Source organism: Scyliorhinus torazame, chromosome 27 (assembly GCF_047496885.1).
Source record: "Scyliorhinus torazame isolate Kashiwa2021f chromosome 27, sScyTor2.1, whole genome shotgun sequence".
Taxonomy (NCBI): Eukaryota; Metazoa; Chordata; class Chondrichthyes; order Carcharhiniformes; family Scyliorhinidae; genus Scyliorhinus; species Scyliorhinus torazame.
The window spans coordinates 25480048-25498824 of NC_092733.1; the positions used below are offsets into that span (position 1 = coordinate 25480048).

At 50.7% G+C, this 18777-nt stretch overlaps 1 protein-coding gene across 3 annotated transcripts in view; it reads right to left on the bottom strand.

Moving 5' to 3' along the window:
- Positions 1–18777, bottom strand: part of LOC140403319 (adhesion G protein-coupled receptor E3-like) — a 122686-nt gene that overhangs the window by 67717 nt on the left and 36192 nt on the right. For 2 of the 3 annotated variants that reach the window (XM_072491168.1, XM_072491167.1), the window contains one exon: positions 4402–4548. In XM_072491168.1, the coding sequence (XP_072347269.1) occupies positions 4402–4548 (147 nt within the window). Of the gene's footprint in view, positions 1–4401; positions 4549–11211; positions 11359–18777 lie in introns of all 3 variants that reach the window. The other variant, XM_072491166.1, reaches the window with a different exon arrangement.

An 18777-nucleotide genomic window follows, 5' to 3' on the forward strand; every position in this document is an offset into this window, starting at 1 on the left:
ATGGCCAGGGCGGCCTTGGGCACGCTTGCATGCGGATTTCACTGGCCCTTTTCAAGGATCCATGTTCCTTTTATTAATCGACTGTATTGTATCTAATAGTGGACAGAGTGCACGGTATTGTATCTAATGGAGGAACCCTTTGATCTCTACGGAATGGGATCCTGCAGCTAGGGAAATCTTTTGCGTGCTTGGCTGGATGGTCAGAAAACAGCGTCTTACCGTGTCTGGGTGAATAAAACTTTCAGGCTCCCGGAGTCGATCAGGCATGGCGTCTCGTATCCGTTGACCAGCACCGTTGTTGTCGTCGTCTGGAGCGTCCGGGGCCGCGATTGATCCAGTGTCACCGAAGCCAGTCGTGGTAGTCATGTCGCGGCGTCTTCTTCGGACCCCGTGGAGCCGTCGATGCTGGGGTCCTTTGTTGTCAACCGAGATGGTGGCGTCCATGAATCGCAAGCGGCCGGGGGTGGACAAAATGGCCGCCCCCATGGATCGCACGTGGTCGGGGGTGGACAAAATGGCCGCCCCCATGAATCGCACGTGGCTGGGGGGGTCACAAGATGGCGGCACCCATTCTCCCCTCATGGTGCCCGGGACCCAAAATGGCGGCACCCGCGGGTCACACATGGGGCGCTGGGGGGGTTGGAGGGTGTTTGGGATGTGCTGGGCTCGTACTTCTCCGGGGATTGCGGCGACCCCCTGGGGCCGGCAGCATGCCGCGTAATGGCCCTTTTTGCCGCAGCTTTTGCAAATAGCTGCGCGGGCCGGGCAGCGCTGCCGGGGGTGTTTCGGTTGTCCGCAGAAATAGCAGCGGGCCCCCCCGGGATGGTCTGGCGCTTTAACCGCGCAAGCTTGCGAGGGGGAGGGGGGGTTTGTCGCGACGGGGGTCCACGGAGCCCAAGGGGCTGCTGCGCGGTCGGGGCCGTAGGCACGGGCGTTTTGCGAGGCCACATCAAGGGAGGCTGCAAGGGCCCGTGCCTCTGAGAGTCCTAGCGACTCTCTTTCCAAAAGTCTTTGGCGGATTTGGGGAGAGTTCATACCTGCCACAAATGCATCACGAATTAGCAGGTCCGTGTGTTCGATCGTGTTCACCGGCGGGCAGCTGCAGCCTCGTCCCAAAATTAGCAGTGCGGCGTAGAATTCCTCGAGCGATTCTCCGGGACTTTGCCGTCTCGTCGCGAGTTGGTGGCGCGCGTAGACCTGGTTAACGGGCCGAACGTAGATGCTCTTCAGCAATGTGAGCGCCGTCGGGAAATCCTCTGCGTCTTCTATGAGAGGGTAAATTTCCGGGCTTACCCTCGAATGCAGGACCTGCATTTTCTGTTCTTCCGTGATCCGGCCGGGGGCCGTTCGGAGGGAGCCTTCGAAGCATGCTAGCCAGTGTTTGAATACTGCTGCCGAGTTCACTGCGTGGGGGCTGATCCGCAGGCATTCCGGGGCGATCCGGAGCTCCATAGTCTTTTAAGCTTGCTTAATAAATTGTAGTGCACAATGACTTACGAGAGACGAGAAATGATGAAGTCGATCCAGGCTTTATTAAGCGATGCTTGTCCCCAGCAACTCAGCAACAGAATGAAGCTGCGGGGAGAAGCTCGGGTTCTTATACTCCGCCTTCAGGGCGGAGCCAGAAGTCAGCAGATCCAACCAGGACCTGGGATCTGTCAGCCAATAGCATCTCGGCTTCACAGGTCCCACATGACCCCGAATACATACCACCACAAGGGGCAAGGTTTGGAGTACGAGGCAAGTTTTTTACACAAATGGTAGTGGGTGCCTGGAACTCGCTGCCGGAGGAGGTGGTGGAAGCAGGGACGATAGTGACATTTAAGGGGCGTCTTGACAAATACATGAATAGGATGGGAATAGAGGGATACGGACCCAGGAAGTGTAGAAGATTGTAGTTTAGTCGGCAAGCATGGTCGGCACGGGCTTGGAGGGCCGAAGGGCCTGTTCCTGTGCTGTACATTTCTTTGTTCTTTGTAGGTCAAAGGCTAAGGATCCTGAAGTAAATAACATGCCTCCTGACTCCACATATCCACATAATCTACAAGGCACAAGTCAGGAGTGTGATGGAATACTCTCTATTTGCCTGGATGAGTGCAGCTCCAACAACACTCAAGAAGCTCAACACCATCCGGGACAAAGCAGCCCTGCTTGATTGGCACCCCGTCCACAAACATTCACTCCCTCCACCACCGACGCAGAGTAGCAGCCGTGTGTACCCTCTACAAGATGCACTGCAGAGACTCACCAAGTCTCCATAGAAAGCACCTTTTAAACCCAAGGCCATGACCATCTAGAGGGATAGGATCTATTCCCATATGGAAGAAAATGGGCTTATCAGTGATAGGCAACATGGTTTTGTGCAGGGAAGGTAATGTCTTACCAACATAATAGAATTCTATGAGGAAGTGACAAAGCTGATTGACGAGGGAAGGGCTGTAGATGTCATATACATGGACTTCAGTAAGGCATTTGATAAGGTTCCCCATGGTAGGCTGATGGAGAAAGTGAAGTCTCGTGGGGTCCAGGGTGTCCTAGCTAGATGGATAAAGAACTGGCTGGGCAACAGGAGACAGAGAGTAGTAGTGGAAGGGAGTTTCTCAAAATGGAGAACTGTGACCAGTGGTGTTCCACAGGGATCCGTGCTGGGACCACTATTGTTTGTGATATACATAAATGATCTGGAGGAAGGTATAGGTGGTCTGATTAACAAGTTTGAAGATGACACTAAGATTGGTGGAGTAGCAGATAGTGAAGGGGACTGTCAGAGAATACAGCAGAATATAGATAGATTGGAGAGTTGGGCGGAGAAATGGCAGATGGAGTTCAATCCGGGCAAATGCGAGGTGATGCATTTTGGAAGATCCAATTCAAGAGCGAACTGTACGGTCAATGAAAAAGCCCTGGGGAAAATTGATGTACAGAGAGATCTGGGTGTTCAGGTCTATTGTACCCTGAAGGTGACTGCGCAGGTCGATAGAGTGGTCAAGAAGGCATACGGCATGCTTTCCTTCATCGGAAGGGGTATTGAGTACAAGAGTTGGCAGGTCATGTTACAGTTGTCTAAGACTTTGGTTCGGCCACATTTGGAATACTGCGTACAGTTCTGGTCGCCACATTACCAAAATGATGTAGATGCTTTGGAGAAGGTGCAGAGGAGGTTCACCAGGATGTTGCCTGGTATGGAAGGCGCTAACTATGAAGAGAGGTTGAATAGATTAGGATCATTTTCATTAGAAAGACGGAGATTGAGGGGGACCTCATTGAGGTCTACAAAATCATGAGAGGTATAGACAGGGTGGATAGCAAGAAGCTTTTTCCCAGAGTGGGAGACTCAATTACTAGGGGGTCATGAGTTCAAGGTGTGAGGGGAAAGGTTTAAGGGAGATGTGCGTGGAAAGTTCTTTACGCAGAGGGTGGTGGGTGCCTGGAACACATTGCCGGCGGAGGTGGTAGAGGCGGGCACGATAGCATCATTTAAGAGGTATCTAAAAAGATAAATGAATGGGCAGGGAGCAGAGGGATACAGATCCTTAGAAAATAGACAACAGTTTTAAGTAGAGGATCTGGATCGGCGCAGGCTTGGAGGGCCGAAGGGCCTGTTCCTGTGCTGTAATTTTTCTTTGTTCTTTCTTTGTTCTAGAAGGACAAGGGGAGCAGACACATGGGAACATGGCGGCATGGGTGCACAGTGGCTAGCACTGCTGCCACACAGCGCCAGGGACCTGGGTTCGATCCCGGCCTCAGGTGACTGTCTTTGTGGTTTTGCACTTTCTCCCCGTGTGTGCGTGGGCTTCCTCCGGGTGCTCCAGTTTCCTCCCACAGTCCAACAGATTTGCAAGTTAGGTGGATTGGCCGTGCTAAATTGCCCCAGAGTGTCCCTCTTAGGGATTAGGATATTGAGCTGGGTGATCAGCCATGATCGTAACGAATGGCGGAGCGGGCTCGACGGGCCGAATGGCCTCCTCCTGCTCCGATTTTCTATGTTTCTAAGGACAAACGCAAATGGAGAGCGCTGGGAGTGATGCTCACTGAATTGGGACAGAGTAATTCATTCTAGACTCTGAGGGAAGGCGAGACTGGAGATGCGAGCCAATAGTTTGAGCCAACAGAGGGACAGGTAGGTTCTTTTAAGGGGAAAGTCAATCTGACTGGGAGGAACTGTGCTTGAGGAGAATGGACTTGGTGAGCATTGAGGCCAGGAGCAGCCATTGAACCGCAGGCAATGAGTGAAGGGAACAAACATTGAGTCTCATCGGGAAAATGCCTTGTCGAAGGGTGGACCAAGGAGAATCTGTTGCATATTGCGACCACTGGTAAAGCAGAAACTGAGCAATGAAGAATGCACTGTTGACGTTAACTATTGCTCAAGACCAATGTCCAATGCGTAATTGTATTCACCTTTGCAGTACGACTCAGCAGGACCAGCAAATTGATGATCTCCAGATTCTGAGTAAAACCCTCGCTCGCAGGAACAGTAAAAACTCCCTTTTGTGTTGTCACAGATTGAATTAGACCCACATGGGTTTGAGAGACATTCATCGACATCTGCAATGTAAGAAGATTGATAAGTATCAGAGTTCATTGTGTTCAGTATTTGGAGCTGGTTTCAAACCCGGCCCTCAGGTGTGAGCAACTACCGGCGCTGTAGAAACAAATCCCTTGCACAAAATGAGGTTTAGTGCTGTCTAAACAACCCCGCGTGAAGTTGACCTTCAAAGATGCAAAGTTGCACTGAAAAACTAAAGGATGGGGAGAGTCTTAAAATTAAAAATTACACATCTCTCATCTTTAGATGGTGCTTCTGGCTAATTACTTTGTACATAAATTTAAGTTGTGAATCTTTGGAATTCACTACCCCAGAGGATTATATCCACAGAATCCCTCCAGTGCAGAAGGAGCCCATTTGGTCTATTGGGTCTGCACCCCGACCCTACCTAGGCCCACTTCCTGACCTGTCCCAATAACGCTGTAACTCCACCTAACTTTTGTAAGGGCCACGAAGAATCCAGCACGAGTTTTAAGGATACAAAGTAATAACATTTATTTACAATAACATTTATATATAACAGCAGCAACTTCCCTTGCTGCACACTCCTTCCTGCTGGTTCCAAACTGGCCAGCTTTATTTATATATGGAGTTTACTAATGGTTTCTCTGCCCCCCCCCCCCCCCCCCCCATTGGGGAAGCTCATACTCCCACAGGATTGTGGGATTGTCATTAGTCCCCAGACAATGGTAAGCAGGCAGGTTATAACACTAACCTACACATCTTTGTCCACCTTTGGACACTAAGGGGCAATTTATCATGGCCAATCCACCTAACCTGCACATCTTTGGACTGTGGGAGGTAACCAGAGCACTTGGAGGAAACCCACGCAGACACGGGGAGGACGTGCAAACTCCACACAGACAGTCACCCAAGGCCAGAATTGAACGCAGATCCCTGGCGCTGTGAGGCAGCAATGCTAACCTCTGTGCTACATTGCCGCCCAGGGAGGCTCCGTCATTGAGTAAGTTCAAAGCAGAGATAGATTTCTGATTAACAATAATGTAAAGGATTTGGGATAAAGTGTGGGTAAAGGTAATTGAAATGTCTGACCATCCACGGTCTCATTGAACGGTGGAGCAGAGTCAATGGGCTGAATGGCCTACTCCTGTGCCTTTGTTCCCATGTTCCCGTATCATTTTAGCCTGAATGTAGCACTCCCAAATGTGACATTTAACAGTGCCAAGAGCGGACAGGTGTAGGGCATGGTTCAAGTAGACCTTTTGAATGTGGAGAAAGACGCAATGTGGTTTAGGAAGTGTTTCAGAGTGGGGGAAAGGCCCCTTCATCGGCAGTGGAGCTGGAGGTAGGTCAAAATGCTTAGTCGTCTAAAGATGGAAGAGCAGGGACACAGGGCTGGAGAAGGTTACAGTGTTAGAATGGAATGAAGTGGCCCGTGGATGCAGAAGGAGATCTTGAAGTCGGTGATAATTGGTACAAGTCTTCCGGACGGGGGGAAATAGATGAGAGGGTTTTTGCAACACAGCGAGCGGCTGGAGTTTGTATGAGGTGAAGCCAGAGAGAAGGAGAAGAAAAGCTTTGGAAAGGTTGAGGCTGGAGGAGGAAGTGGTATGAATAAGACCGTGTGAATTATTGAACGGATCGTAAAGATTGAGAAATTGGTCGAGCTGTTCAAGATGATGGGGGTTGGAAGCATAACCACATCTCAAGCAATCTGAAAATGAGGTGCGTAAATTCAAGTTTTGTTTGGGCAAGAGCACTTGCTCCATGAGCTCTTATTTCCTGCAGTATCTTCGGAAGTAGCACCTTAATCCAATGCCTTTTTGAAATCCTATTACACCACATCCGCAGGTTCCCCTTTATCCACATCGCATGCTATTTCCTCAGTCATGTTTCCCCTTCACAAAACCATTCTGAATCTGCCAGATCGCATTGAGATTTTCCAAATGTTCTGCTGTAACCTCCTTAAATCAGGGATTCTAGCATTTTCCCTTTGACTAGAGGTTGGGATAACTGGCTATCTCCTTCCTTTTTTGGATCGAGGAGTTACATTCCCTGTTTTCCAATCTGATGGGAATCTTTCCAGAATCGAGGGAAATTTGGAAATTAAAACCAGTGCATTAACTATCTCGGCAGATTTTTCTTGTAAGAAAAGTCCATCTGGATCTGGGGACTTGTCAGCTTTTAGTTCTAATAATTTCTTCATTACCCTTTCCCTGGAGATTGTAACTGTCTTACGTTCTTCTCTTCCTTTCATTTATAAGTATTTCTGGGATGTTTTTTGTGTCTTCTACAGTAAAGGGAGACCCAAATTATCTATTCAATGCATGTGCCATTTTCTTATTCTCCATTATTAATTCCGCAAACTCAATCTCCAGATGACCCACACTCACATTCCCATTCCAATTCTCCTCCCGCACCATGTGGCCACTCGGGCAGGCTTTTGTCTGTTTCCATAGCTGCTAATTTCTGGAACAGGTTGCTCGCCTGTCGCCGGTGGTTGATAGCTTGAGGTACGCCACTCTACACCAAGTGTGGCTGACCAGGAGCCTCTCCCGCTCTCACCGCCAGCCATTGGAAGGATTTGCAGGGTGACCTGTTTGACCGGGTTCCAAACGTGTTGACCTTCCTTGACCGTCAAGTCCTGGGGTGGGGACTCGTACCCGAAGGTTTCTAGCTCAGAAGCAGGGACGCTAACCCACTGCGTCACAAGACCCCCTACACGCGTTTTAGTCACTCTTTTCCACTTTAATTAGCTGTGGAATCTCTTACTGTCTGTTTTTAACTTCTCTAAGTTCTCCCGCCTTATTTCTTTGGTCATTCTTTGCTGTCTTTTATACTCTGGCATTTAGACGTCAATGTAGATGTAGCCAACGTTACATCTCTCGAAATTTACAATTCCACTAGAGTCAATGGAAATAATAAATGGGAAATGTAAAATGTCAAGCTCTGCCTCAGTGCCCTTGCTGATGTTGAGCAGCAGTTACGTTTGGAGATTAATTAGCTAGCACAATCATTGATATATAACTCATGGTGACGAAGGGCTGATAGGGTTGGACACGAAGACTAACCCCATGGTTGCGAACCGTGCTGCTGTTCGACAAATGTGCAGGTAAGAAGTAGAAAGGAGCCAAGAATTAAAAGCTCAGGAGGAGAGGCTAACGCAGAGGTTGTACTGCTTTTCTTGGGCCTTCTCGATGTTGGGATTGGGGCCTAAACCAGATTGAATGGATTGGAATAGGGAATGTGGGAGGAGCGAGTTAGGTGACAGTGATTAATCCCGGACTTTGGAGAGATGGGGACAAGGTGGACGAGTAATCCAGATTGCCAGGTTGCTGTGCTGGGGACATAGGTTCAAATCCCACCTGGGAAGCTGGTGGAATTGAAAGCCAGCCTCACGGCTAGCTGATGAATGGCGGTGGTGAAACTGCCAATTGTTGTTTAAAAGTCTGGACCTTTAGGAAAGTAAATCCTTGTCTGGTCTGGCCTATTCGCGAGTCCAGACTCCCAGCAATGTGGTTAACCCTGAAATGGTCAAGCAAGCAACTCGGTTCAAGGGCAATTAGGGTTGGGAAACAAAAGCTGTCTCCTTGCCAGCGACACCCATGTTAAAGAATAAATAACTTTTGGAGAAGGTGCGATTGGCATGAGCCAACAGTTGTCGACAAAAAGATGCTTTTCAATTGATTCTGGAAACCTTGTTGGGGAGGAACAGTTCATGAAGAGAGAGAGTAGGTTGGAACATTGGCGGACACTAGCCCATGGAGCAGCAACTGAGTTACAGGAGAAGAACTGGGGTGATTGAGGGCTGTACTATGGAGAATGGAGAAGTGGCAGCATTTCGTACAGCGGCACGGCAGCACAATGGTTAATAATGGTCAGCACTGCTGTCTCACATCGCCAGGGGCTCGGGTTCGATTCCAGCCTTGGGCGGCAGTCTGCGTGGAGTCTGGTGCTGGCTTGGCACCCTGGCAGTGCCACCTAGGTGCCAGCTTGGCAGTGCCAAGGTGCCCACGTGGCATTTCCAGCTGGCATGGGCACTGCTGGGATGTCATATTGGCACTGCCAAGGTGCCCAGGTGGCTTTGCCAGCTGGCATGGGCACTGCTAGGGTGCCAGGTTGGCACTGCCAAGATACAAAGCTGGCATGTTTTGTGCATGTGCATGATCAGGCAGCGGTGCCCTGCGTGGGTGTTGGGGGATGCAGGGACCCTCCCATAGTGCGTTGGGGCTGGGGGTTCAGGGGTCACTTTGGCCCTTGGAGATTGGGACGCCATTTTAAAATGGCGTCCCAATCTCTCGCTACAATGGAGAGTTCCGCGAAACGGAGCTCCACACTGTACAAAACGGGGCAAGGTGCGGCCTCAGCCGTGCGTTCCCCACTGAGGCCCATTTATACATTGCGAGCCGCGTTTTATAGCCATGTGTTTTCTCACACTGCGAGGGTCTGGAAACACATTGCCAAAACCTGCTCGCTAACGACTCTGTTCCCAATTAGTTGACTCGAACCCAGCATCTTACACACTCCAATTTATCACCCCTTACTCTTCTAAACTCCAGTGGGAACAAGCCCAGTCTGTCCTGTGGTGATATGCATCACTGTAAATACACAAGGGGTTAAGACTAAATAAACATTAGAGGGAGCATCAGAGACATCACGACACACAGACACTCAACCAATAGGTCAGTAAGATAGGACACGACCAATGGGCAGTCAAGACACCCAGAGGTGACACTACCACAAGGGGGCTACCCATATAAAAGGACAGGGCACACATGCTCTTTCTCTTTCCATAGGCGACAGTCAGAGAGACAGGGGCAGATCAGGAAGCATCACACCCACCGCATGGATTAGAGCAGACTGGTTAGTTAGATTGAGTTACTACAGCAAGATTAGCAGGAGAGTCGAACTCATGGAGGAGAATTGTTAACTGTTCAATAAATGTGTTAAACCCATCTCCAAGTCTGAACCTTCCTTTGTCAGAGTGTACATCAAGGAAGCAGCTTATACCACATGAAGAAGCAGAACACAACATGTCCAATCTTCCCTCATGGGACAGGTTGCAGCAATTTGACAATTAATCAGAAGTTTTACACCTGAGTGCATTGATAGACAAGGTAAAACTGAACATAAACAACAAGCATTGTGAAGTTTAACCACGCTAATTTTCTGAGAGGCAAGTGTGCAGATGAGAATTATGAAAAGATGAAAGTTTGGGTTGTGCTCCATCGAGGGCTGGAGGAGAGATCCTAGCAGGAGCGGCCCTGCCTCCTTTGAGGATGGAGCAAGGTAATAGTAGTGAGTAAGTTAAGTTGCCATGGTACCAGATTTCCCCTTTGAGGGGCGGGAGGGGAGCTGTCTGGTGGTGATTTAACCTGAAGGTCGCCAGACGTCATCCGAGGGACGAGATTGAGAAGGGGGGGGCCTTCTTGAGTCACATCACTCGGTATGGGAACTGAACCCACTCTGTTGGCCTCGCTCCGCATCAAGAACCAGCCAACTGAGTGTGGTAAACCACTGTGTTCTGATATTAGGGGTTGTACGGTAGAACCTGCACTACAGGTTCACCTGTGGCCCCTGCATGCTAGCTCCGCCCAGGAGGCGGGTTATAAATATGCGTGGCCTCCAGCTCGCAGCTATTTTGCCAGCTGCTGTGGGAGGCCACACATCTGATACTAATAAAGCCTCAGTTTCATAGATCATAGAATTTACAGTGCAGAAGGGGGCCATTCGGCCCATCGAGTCTGCACCGGCTCTTGGAAAGAGCACCGTACCCAAGGTCAACACCTCCACCCTATCCCCATAACCCAGTAACTCCACCCAACACTAAGGGCAATTTTGGACACTAAGGGCAATTTTATCATGGCCAATCCACCTAACCTGCACATCTTTGGACTGTGGGAGGAAACCGGAGCACCCAGAGGAAACCCACGCACACACGGGGAGAATGTGCAGACTCCGCACAGACAGTGACCCAAGCCGGAATCGAACCTAGGACCCTGGAGCTGTGAAGCAATTGTGCTATCCACAATGCTACCGTGCTGCGAAGTTTGGATTCAACTTTGTCTCCAGTCAAATTGATCGTCCTTCACTGAGCTGACAAGGAGGTGGATGGAATTCATGGAGTTGAAACTAACGCTCAGGAGAGCATAGTTGCCAGTGTCAATAAACCTCAGACAGACTGGGAAAGATGAGGAAGGCTGATGAACTGTAAACAGTCAGACCAAATGGGGTGGGGAGGTAACTTTGGCTGTTGCAGTCATGGGGCTGGGGGCGAGGTAGAAGGTTCCGGATTGGACGGATGTGAACAGGGAGTGGAGGGACAGATGAACACCAATCGAAATTCATTCCGGTGGGAAGTTTGGTTCACAGAAGGCGGGGCTAGAGCTGAGCCAATAGCTGGAGGCAAAAGAAGGATTTGAGGGTTGGCTTCAAGAGCAGGTTGATTCCATCAACTTCGATGGGGTGGAAGGGTACTCCAGGAGAGGGGATGTGTCATGATATTACCGAGGAAGGAGCAGTAAATAAGCTGCAGGCTACGACTCAGATCTGTGAAAGGAGCGTGCGTTCCGTTTCATTGAGAAGATGTGTTTGTTGAGGGCTGGGATGAACAGGAAAAATATTATGGGCACAGATATAGAGCAAGGAGCGAGCAATGAAGAGCAAAATATCACTAAAGAACAAACAGTCAAGGTATTCACCTCTACAGAGGGACTCGGTTTCACCAGTGAACATATAATTTCCGGAAACTGAATAAAATCCTTTGCCGCAAGTACAGTAAAAACTCCCTTCAGTGTTGTGACAGAATGCAGTGGGCCCACATGGACTCGAGCCACACTCGTTGGTATCTGCAAAATAAAAATGACGAGCTTGGGGTAAGTGGTGGAGCAGTGGCCTTTCAAACTGGGGATTGGGACCTGGTCCACACCCGTAACAGTCAATTCTGTTTGGCAGAGGTGTGCCCTCCAGGAAATGAGCGGAGCATCTCAATCAACTGAGCTCACGCTGGCCAAAAAGTAACCCTTAAATAGGAAACCCAGGCAAGGAGGCTAAATAATGATTCGGATTGGAAATGAAACGTCTCCCTGCGCTGTGACTCGTGGGTAATCTTCAAAAGTCACTTCTGTATAATTACTTTGCAAATAAATCCAACTGATCATGTTAGCCTGAAGCTAACATTCCGGCTGTCTGATATTTACATAGATACAAAGAACATACATTGCAGAAGGGGGCCATTCGGTCCATCGAGTCTGCACCAACGCACTTAAGCCCTCACTTCCACCCTATCCCCGTAACCCAATAACCCCTCCTACCCTTTTTGGACACTAAGGGCAATTTATCATGGCCAATCCGCCTAACCTGCACGTCTTTGGACTGTGGGAGGAAACCGGAGCACCTGGAGGAAACCCACGCAGACAACACGGGGAGAACGTGCAGACTCCGCACAGACAGCGACCCAGCGGGGAATCGAACCTGGGACCCTGGCGCTGTGAAGCCACAGTGCTATCCACTTGTGCTACCGTGCTAGGATCTCTCCTCCAGCCCTCAATGGGTCACAACCCAAACTTGAAGGGTAGGGAGGAGTGGAGAGTGGGCGTCAAACCTAATGGACCATTTTAGTGTCATCTGACGTTCAGTCTGCATTCAATTTACTTTTGTCTCTGAGGGTAAAGGCATCTGCAGAAATCGCAAATCATAATATCGTTCTGGGATTTCTGCAATATCATGTTAATGGCATTCATTTCCCCACTTGATTTGATTATTCCGGAATATAAGATTACATGTCTGTGCTCATAAATATTGAGTGCCGATCATTGAATTCTACCGATTCTTGGCAATGTCTGGGTGTGGCCTAAACCTCTTAAGCAGCACCGACCACAACTTTCAGGTAGCGCATTCCAGATCTTAGCAGATGGCTGCATAAATTAAATTTCTACTTAACCCATCTCTGGTTCTTTTGCCAGTGACCTTCAATCTGGTTGCTGACCAGTCAGGAATAGATTCTCCTTATTTTTGTCTATCGGAGCCACTTATAATATTGACTGGGAGTCAATGCTGAGGGAATATCTGAAGCAAAATCTAAACTGGAAAATTATTGATCCTCTGGACAGTGAGGTCACATCGGGAGTATTGATGCCAGTCTCCTTATCGAAAGATGTAAGTGCATCAGAAGCAGATCAGATAATTGTAGAGGGTGCCGTCTTCGCTACTCCACTACTGGGCCGATATCTGGGGTTTGAATATCTGTGTGTGTCTCTCTTCAGCTGGCACTGAAACTTCAGAGGCCAGGGGATGTCGCACTGGGACACTTCCACTGAAGAGAGCACTGATTCAAGCCTGCTGTTTATTCCTAACCGACAGCCTGAGACTTATATCACACAGATCTCCAGACCCCTACCAATACCCAGGTGATTCTCTCTCTTGCCGGTGGTACAACCCCCACCCGGTTCCTACTCCACTAGAGTAGCCTTCCCAAGAGAGAGAATAGGACACTGCTGTTTATTTCCTAACCAGCAGTCTGTCCTGAGTGAACCGCTCAAGATGACCCTCGATTCTTGAACCCGGAATTAAGGTGAGGAGTATTTTTAACAATGACTTGGTCAGAGATCGCTGGTGAAGGATTGAAGAATTTAAACGACTCCAATTAGCATCAAATCAAGATTTATTGTAAAACCCAGGTCAAAATCATCAACAGAAGAAACACAATAAAATCTTATGCTCTAATACAACTAAGTCTATTCAAAAGGTAATATAGCGGACACAACGAAAATTCTTACGGTTACACAGGTTTTAGCAAAATCACAAGGCACAAAACAAGTTCCCTTCCCCAAAGCCTCAACCACTATTAAAATCAAGGGAGCTTCGCAAGCTGCTGCGGGTTACTTACGGTCACAGGCTGCAGAGGTCAAGTCAGGGGTGCAGAGGTCGAGCCAGGAACGAAGAGGCCCCCAATTGAAAACACAGCCCCTTTTATATTGCTTTACCTGGCTTTGTTCTGTGATCGGCCAGCCCCTTTTGCATTGAAAAGGTAAGTTTTAAAGTTCCCGCTGGTCCCGCCCCCTTTGAGCCGGTCAGAGCTGTCGAGATGGGAGTACCTCCCCTAGGTCCGCCTCCAGTCTGTTTTTTGAGATAACGAGGTTGAGCTCCCTTGAAGATTTTCAAAGACTTCCATCTGCTCCGGAGATCGCTGCTATGTTGATGGGGTGTTGATTGGATTCTGCTCTGGTGGAGGCCAGGTCATTTACATTTGCATGGGGCTATGACCATCCCATTGTCCTGCTTGCATGCAAGCCTCCTGTGTATTCCCGTGCCCCTTTGTCTGTGTCTTGATGTTATCTTGTTGTCTGGCTCCTTCTTCCTTGTAGCTCCTAGGGGGGTGTTTGTAAATATTTATGTGCTTATGTCCCCACTCAGCTCAGCGGGCCAAGCCTGCTGGGAAAACTGGTTCTGTTCCCTTGGCTGGAAAGTCAGTTTACAGTCTCTGAGTTTCTCCAAAAGAGCCGAATTGCCCGAAAACCTTACAGATGCCCCTTCGATACGTCCCTACCTGCTTGGACCGTATCGACACAGGTGAAGGGCAATTATTTCCTTTTGTGTGGACCGTAGGTCCCCCCCCCAACAACATGCGAAACTACAAGTCCCAAGACAGTTCCCTTAATCTAGGCTACCCCTGATTTCAATGAAAGGGAAAGACAAGACCATACTTAATTCAAGCAGACAGTAACATATACACATTGCACCGGAACCCCAAACGTAAGGGTCCCTGTACATATCTCCCACTCAAGTACACATTTCACCGGAACCCCAAACGTAAGGGTCCCTGTACATATATCCCAGTCAAGTAACTGGGACCCGCGAATCCATACAACTATTTACAATTGCATTTGTTTATTTCATCAAGGATCCTCCTTTCTTGGCTGCACTTCGCTTCTTCCCGTTGAGGGCTCTTCATTTATCCTCCATCGTCGATACCTGCAGCTGAAAGGTTTAGTCCAACTGAGGCGGCAGCATAATGTACCCCCTGTACAACATTTCCTTTGTGGGGGCAAACACTAAACCATTCTCAGGCTCCCCCCTGGTGGTGATCGGACAGTTGTGAGGGTCGATCGGTTGGGCTGTGGGCAGGGGTCGCTTTACCTGAACCAGCAGTTCGGTAGCTTCTACAGTCATCCCTTCCCTGGGCGTTACACATCCCTCCCCACTGCGGTCAATTTATCCCGTTCCCTGGGTTCTGCCACCACCTTACAAAAGTGATTAATGCCCCTTGTGGACATGCCTTGGTAGATCCCCATGAACACAAATAAATGCCCTGGTCAGAAGCCCACCCCTTATCCCCGCAAACGGTGATCCTACCCGGTGACCCCGTGATGGTCCGTTAGGTGTTGTCCAGTCCGTTCCCAGTCCGAGGACCGATCCCTCATGTCCAGCCTCAGCTTCCTGGGCCACCACCGTCTCCCCAAAGGAACGTCCCCCTCACAGGTTGAACACACCCGCCTGCCCTCAGTCACCCTAACCCGGTCAGTCGAAGGACTCTTCTGTCTCGCCTCTGCGGAGTTCTCCCGGTCCCACCATCGCCAAGATCAGCAAACTCCACATCGTCGGGTGCCCCATCTGTAAAACCAAAACACATTCTTGCCTCTACAGACCTACCTACCTTGAAGTGCATGGGTGCTATCCGGTGGCGGCAGCAGCTTCTGCTTTGAAGTTGCCGCAGCCTGTCTGGGGTTCTGTGTTTACAGCCCGGCTCCCCAGGGTCCTAGTGCCTGCCGCTATCTGGTGGCAGCAGCAGCTCCTGCTTTGAAGTTGCCGCAGCCTGTCTGGGGTTCTGTGTTTTACAGCCCGGCTGCACCAGGGTCCTAGTGCCTGGTGCTTCATCATTTTACCCTTGCACCAGGCGCTTCTGTGTTCCCACGATCCTAAATACTTCACACACAACTACACACTAATTAGAACTAGCAGGGGGAAAGAAAAAGGAATATGATATATACAATGCCACCCGTCTCCGGGTGGCCAAATTAAAACTGTGCCCCGCTAAACTGGGGCAGTCCACCTGTTTGGTCCAACGGCTCGGGCCAGACCGTCCCCTCCCGGGGGTTCGGGCTGCCCCTTGCCTCTCCTTTCCCAACAGGGTTCGGTGATCCCTCATCGCTCCCTTCTACTCGGGCCCCCTTACTGCGGGACCGGGTGACAGGGAGGTGTGATGGGGACCATCTTACCGGGGGCTTGGAGACCCGATTGCTCCTTCGTCCCCTGACTGGTTCCCAAACCCAAGGTGATACCTCCACTTCCTCCGCCTCCTTAGCCTCTATACTAAGGCAGGCTACCTGACCCACAGGTAAGGGCTTGGGAATCGTTCCTGTCCCTGGGCTGGGTGCTTGCAGCACTGTCGGTCTCTTTGGGACTGCCCCTTCGGGACAGCACCTTGTCACCGGTTGTGTGACCGTGGAGTCAGGGACCTCCCCCACCGTCGTTAATTCTACGGGGGGTTTCTCCACTACCACCCCCCGTCTTCCCCCCACCTTGCTCTTTTTTGTCCTTATGGGGTGGAACAATTTAAATTGACTGATGTGGCGTTCGCATGGGTCCCACCTTAAGGGATTTAAACTGCAAATAGCCGCTGGGGCAGCCTCCAGAATGGGACCCTGCACCTGGACCGGACCAGGGTCTGGGGCTAGAACTACCCCTGCGCTCCCTTTTTCCTGAGGCTGCTCCCTGGGTAGTCATACGGGTTCTTGTGGTGTGGGTGCGGGCAGGCCCTGGCCCGTTGCCATTGCCACCTGTCCCGACCCAGCTGCTAGGCTCTGCAAAAAGGCTAAAAGTTTCTTTACCTCGAAGGTTTCCGGGGCAGCTGCTCCTGCCGCCGGGGTCTGACTCTCTACTGCGGGAGCCCTCTCCTCCTTGCTAGGGTTTTTACATTCCCTCTTGAAATGCCCGGCCTTCCCACACCCGTAGCATAAGTATTTCTCATGCTTCCACTCTCTCTTAGGGGCTGCTGGCGCGATTTCATGCACCCTACCCTTAAGGGGCTTGTCCTCACCCCTCTCCCCATTACGATATGCAAGGGTGAGTTTCCTAAGGACCTCTGCCTCATTAAGGTCCGGACTCTGCGGGTCGAACCAGTGTTCGGCCTTTGCCCTAACGTGAGGGAGACAGTTAGCTACGAGGGTCTTCAGCCAGTGGGCTGTTCTCTCATCTAAATTCTGCCTATCCGCGGGAGCCCCACACGCCTCCACATAGACAGTCCACAGTCTGTCTGCGAACATGGTGGGAGATTCCCCTGGTTGCTGTTTGGTTTCCCCCACCCTCATGAAAGGGCTCCCCAGATTCAAACCCATTGCCTCCAGAACAGCAGTCTGTGCTGCCGCCCAGGTGTCAGGTCTTCCCCCATTCCCAGAGGTCACTGTCCTGCATAGCTGGGCATCTAGGGTTATCAGGAGCATCTTTATTTGCTCCCCTTCGTCGCAGTCATTGATGTTGGCAGCCTGTTCCACCTCCATAAAATGCAGCGACGGATCCCCCTTTGGAGTTAGTCTGGGAACGTGGGCCACCATCCCCCTGAGCGCGGATGCCCCATGAGGAACGATAATGTCGCCCTCAACCGGTCCCCTGTTTGCCATCCCCGCCGGGGGACCATACCTTCTTTGCCTGACAGGGCACATCTGCCCTACCTGGGGTTCCTGCTCCTCCTCCCCACTGTCCAGCTCTCCTGCCTCGTTGGGTAGCCCCCCTGTCCCCGGGCTAACTACCCATATAGGAGACGCCGCTATCTGGGGATACACCACTGACCCCCCTTGGACCTGCCCCTGACCGGGCGGTCTAAACCCTACCTGCTGACCCGGCCCCATCACCGGCATCCCAGGCAGCGGTCTGTCCCCATCCCATGGTGACCCACATACGAAACCAGGCGGACACGCCGCCAGCTGGGGGTACCCTGCCGACCCCCCTTGGACTTGCCCCTGAACGTGCAGTCCGATCCCCCCCTGCCGGCCCGGACACAATCCCGGTGCCTCAGGAGGCGGTCTATTCCCCTTGGCCTTTGGGGAATCATCCGCTGCGAGGAGCACCTTGCCCCTAGGGAACCCCCCTGGACCTACCAGGTGTATCTGTCCCCTGAACCTGGACAAGGCCTCCTCCAACTCCGTTATTCGTGCCTGGCACGGCCCATGGGCACAGTCCCCTACTTCCTCGCGAGCCACTCGGTACGCTGCCTGGATGTCCCGGAACTTCCCCTCCAGCTTCCTACACTGCTCTGTACTCCGAGCATAGAGTTCCTGGAGCCTCCGTTCCTTTTCTTTACCCTCCACTATCTGGCAGTGGAGATAGTCCTTCTCACACCGGTTAGACTCGCTTTCCTGTTTCATTTCTGCCATTTCTTCCCGCAGTCGTTCCGCTGCGCTAGCGCTGTCCCCTGCGCTGGCCCTCACTTCTCTCAACTCCTGCTCTAACTCTTCGACCCTATCCTCTGTCTTGACTACCTGCTCGGACAGGCAAACCAGCCAAACTGCCTTCTCCAAGTGCCTTTTGTGCGCCTTGCTTTCTGTCCATGCAGCCGCTGCCATTACCGGTTGCTCCGCATTGATCAATTCTGAGACCCAAGGTTTGGTGAGGTTGACCTTTTGCCACAAATATGAGGATATTCTCTCCTCCATTTTGCTTCGTTCCCTCACCCCCTCTGCCAAGTCACATACTCCAAACCACCGGGCTCCTGCCCCGGTCGCCATTGTAGAGGGTGCCGTCTTCGCTACTCCACTACTGGGCCGATATCTGGGGTTTGAATATCTGTGTGTGTCTCTCTTCAGCTGGCACTGAAACTTCAGAGGCCAGGGGATGTCGCACTGGGACACTTCCACTGAAGAGAGCACTGATTCAAGCCTGCTGTTTATTCCTAACCGACAGCCTGAGACTTATATCACACAGATCTCCAGACCCCTACCAATACCCAGGTGATTCTCTCTCTTGCCGGTGGTACAACCCCCACCCGGTTCCTACTCCACTAGAGTAGCCTTCCCAAGAGAGAGAATAGGACACTGCTGTTTATTTCCTAACCAGCAGTCTGTCCTGAGTGAACCGCTCAAGATGACCCTCGATTCTTGAACCCGGAATTAAGGTGAGGAGTATTTTTAACAATGACTTGGTCAGAGATCGCTGGTGAAGGATTGAAGAATTTAAACGACTCCAATTAGCATCAAATCAAGATTTATTGTAAAACCCAGGTCAAAATCATCAACAGAAGAAACACAATAAAATCTTATGCTCTAATACAACTA